Source organism: Pungitius pungitius, chromosome 1 (genome assembly GCF_949316345.1).
Source record: "Pungitius pungitius chromosome 1, fPunPun2.1, whole genome shotgun sequence".
Classification (NCBI taxonomy): Eukaryota; Metazoa; Chordata; class Actinopteri; order Perciformes; family Gasterosteidae; genus Pungitius; species Pungitius pungitius.
In genome coordinates this window covers 15,981,179-15,984,408 of record NC_084900.1, presented here as the reverse complement: position 1 = coordinate 15,984,408, position 3,230 = coordinate 15,981,179, and the positions used below count along the sequence as shown (strand labels likewise).

Below are 3,230 nucleotides of genomic sequence, written 5' to 3'. Positions count from 1 at the left end.
AGCTCCATCTTCTTATTAAATAAGCAATCGGCATAAATCACGTCACTCGCCGCGCTTTATGCGCTTCTAGATCTATTTTTATTCTTGTTTCGCGACGACAGGTTGATTTGTTGATCTAATTGTCTAACTTGTCACTGGTGCACACGCTTATGACTCACAAGCAACACGCCCAGGTAATGGACCTCGTTTGCAGCTCTCCACAATAGTCGGCCTGCGCTCAAGGTGTTATAACATATTTATAGAGCCAGTTGACTCTGGAAAACAACTGCACCTGACGTATTTCAGTGTTTTTCTGGCCTAGAGCGCCAGTGGAAAATCTCATCATGTTGGAACAGTGCCACTGTAAAGGTGTGTTTGTCAGGTCGGTTCTCCTCTCAAGCGATCCAACCGAACCCTTTCTGTGTGTAGGTTTGCAGTTGGCGGCGACGATGATCTGACTTAGATTTGGTACGTAATACATGCGTGTACTCCCAAAAAATGAACTTGCGAACGCTAATGCTAACGTTGTGAAAAGTCCACACAAATGTATGACAGTATAGAGACATGAAACGATGACATTTTGCAGCTTCATCGTGACAGGTAAGCAGTGACATACAAGGAGTCTTTTCTAGTTTCAGTATTTTTCACTGAACATACATTTCATTCAATTTCACACTACAGATTGGCCAGAACAGATTATTACCTGCTTTGGATTCCACCGAATGCGTGTTGCACTGAATCGCGTTATTGTCATTTTGAAATGTGTCCCTCGCTTGTGTTGGAAATGGGATCGGCGAAACATTTAGAAATACTTCTCTGTAGAACGTAGTGCAGTATAAAAAGCTTTTGGACCAATAACACTTGACCTACATGGACAAATTGGTGCGACCTCTATGTGTTTAAAGCCTCTGAGTCTCTGCGACCGCTCCCTCTGTGTCCTTTTATCAGCACCACCTGCCACGTTACTCAAAGGTACAGCTGTGCTTTCCCACAGCTTTGGCCTATCAACACCCCCCCCCCCCCCCTCCACCTGACACATCTGACCTCGCATGCATCCATAAATGGCCGATCCAGTGCCCGGCTCCCTTCAGACAGCATGAAGACGAAGACTCCCTCCGCCATCTCGCTGGTGCTGGTGTTCGGCCACCTTTGTGGAGCTCAGACACCGAGTCCCGGCGCAGAACAAGGGCCGCTGACCCTGCAAGACGTCTGGGACCAATTGAGGGATCTGAGAGACATGGTGGTGCAGCAGAAAGTGGAGCTGAGGTACCTGACAGAGAGAGTAACAGCTGCTGAGAGCTTAGTGGAGGCCTTGGAGATAGCGAATGCAGGTACTCAGTGCTGAATGACTCGCCTCATAATGAAGCTGAAATGACACCAGAAGTCTTGTTGCAGGAGGACGGCCGCTGAGAGCTTGGCAGCTTTTGTTGCATGTTTTCCACTTTTCTCTCACATTTCTCTGTCACTTCAGATCAAGCCGCAGAGCTCGCATTTGCCCAGGAGAAGCTCAGCACTCTACAGCAAAGACTGACAGCCGACGAAACCAACCTGGAGGAGCTGGAGAAACATCAGGAAGGTAAAGGTTCCATAAAAGGAGGAGCCACGAAGCGCCGTCTGTCGGATTAGCTTCAGCTAACGGTGCGATTAGCCGCAACAGTACAATCCGAGACAAAAGTACAGACGGACTCAAAGGGCGGGTTCTCTCTTCCACGACAAGGCTTCGTTGCCGTTAATAGGTAGCGAGAAGTGACTCTTCAGAATCCTGAACATCACAATACTTGACACAGGACAACATTTCTTTGCTGCCAGATTAAAGCTTCACATGTTGCACGGCTTATGAACGGTTGTCATGATTCCAGGACAAGATGCTGCACTGCGGGAACTTCAGACTTTGAATGAAGGTGAATGTTTGCCTCTTTGTGTCGTTTGAGAACACGTGTACACCGAGTCATTCTGAAATGATTGTGTGCTCTTTAACTTTGCCACAGTGGGGAAAGTGGCTTTTTCTGCCTCTCTTCTGGAATCTGGTGAAGGGAACACAGAGGGAGATGCTTTCGTGCCACTCGTCTACAAAAATGTCTTCACCAACATTGGAAACCACTACAACCCAAACACAGGTAGCGTGATTGTGCTCCTTTGGTCAGTCGGTCATCTTCTTCATCTCTACCAGTTGTGACTGTTCCTTTCTGTTGGTTTTAGGCTGGTTCACTGCACCAGTAAGAGCACTGTATTACTTCAGATTTACTGGCCATCTAGCACACACTGAAAGCAGTATGTTGATGAGACTTGTAAAGAACGAAGATTTCATAGTCGCAAGTGGTGATCGTCATACCACAGCCGAAGATCTCGAGGACAACGTATCGGCTGGCGTGGTGTTGCAGTTGGAGGAGGGGGATGTTGTTTCGGTACAATTTTATGGAGAGGTTTGGGATGACCACTACCACAGAACCACATTTAGTGGCTTCCTGCTCTTTCTTTTGTAAGATATCAAAATAGAATCCTGCAGGAATGAGTCAGCATTTATGCCCGTTTGCTTCCCTTGTCTCAGAGTCAACATTTTCATTTGAATGGGTTATTTTAACATGCTTGAAATAAGGTCTGTTCTGAGCTCAAGTGGTATTTCCATTTAGCTGCAATAATTATTTTCTCAGCAAATATCCACTTGTGACATGTGAGGCTGAACACCACCATTGGTCCTGAAGTCATGCATCCACTCACAAAAAGTTGTTATCAAGATGATTTTGTAGAACAAATAATGTAAGCAGTTTGAGCGCTGCATGCAGAACCACATTCGCCAATGGCAACACATTTATTCAGAACAGCAAAATTGTATCATCTTCAACTTTTTGTGACATAAAACAAAGTCTCTGAAAATAAAAAATAAAAGCTTCATTCATCCCCCAAGTATGGCTCTTCTAATCTTTCTCACATATATCTTAAAAGGATGAATATGTTCTGGCGTGAAATGCTCTAATTGGAAAAGGTTCTGTGCCTGACATGTTTTTTCCAGAGAAAAGGCCAAATTGCTTTGCTAAAAATACATTTTATCATTGCAGATGTTGTAAACTTCTAACGTTAAATTACTTACTGCCCCGTCATCGTCCAAAGCAGTTAGTTTACACAAGTGGAGTAACAATTTGAAAAATAAGTTATTGAGTTTTAAACTAAAATTGAAGCTAAATTATCACATGATTCACATTTAATTATTGTGTCATAACTAGTGCATCCCTCCCTACATTTTATGCAGGTAT

At 44.4% G+C, this 3,230-nt stretch overlaps 1 protein-coding gene across 1 annotated transcript; it reads left to right on the top strand.

Annotated features, from left to right (window-relative positions):
• Positions 1-1,075: 1,075 nt before the first annotated feature.
• Positions 1,076-2,882, top strand: LOC119222037 (uncharacterized). Its single transcript, XM_037478368.2, has 5 exons — positions 1,076-1,310; positions 1,451-1,555; positions 1,839-1,880; positions 1,968-2,096; positions 2,179-2,882. Exons 1-5 carry the CDS (start codon positions 1,076-1,078, stop codon positions 2,460-2,462), a joined length of 795 nt encoding a protein of 264 aa, XP_037334265.1. The 3' UTR covers positions 2,463-2,882.
• Positions 2,883-3,230: the final 348 nt, after the last annotated feature.

Excerpts from the sequence above, each read along its gene's own strand:
- LOC119222037 (XM_037478368.2), top strand. The coding sequence starts at position 1,076 with ATGAAGACGAAGACTCCCTCCGCCATCTCGCTGGTGCTGGTGTTCGGC. Across the intron at positions 1,556-1,838 it reads GCTGGAGAAACATCAGGAAG|GACAAGATGCTGCACTGCGG; the intron begins GTAAAGGTTCCA and ends TCATGATTCCAG. Across the intron at positions 1,881-1,967 it reads ACTTCAGACTTTGAATGAAG|TGGGGAAAGTGGCTTTTTCT; the intron begins GTGAATGTTTGC and ends ACTTTGCCACAG.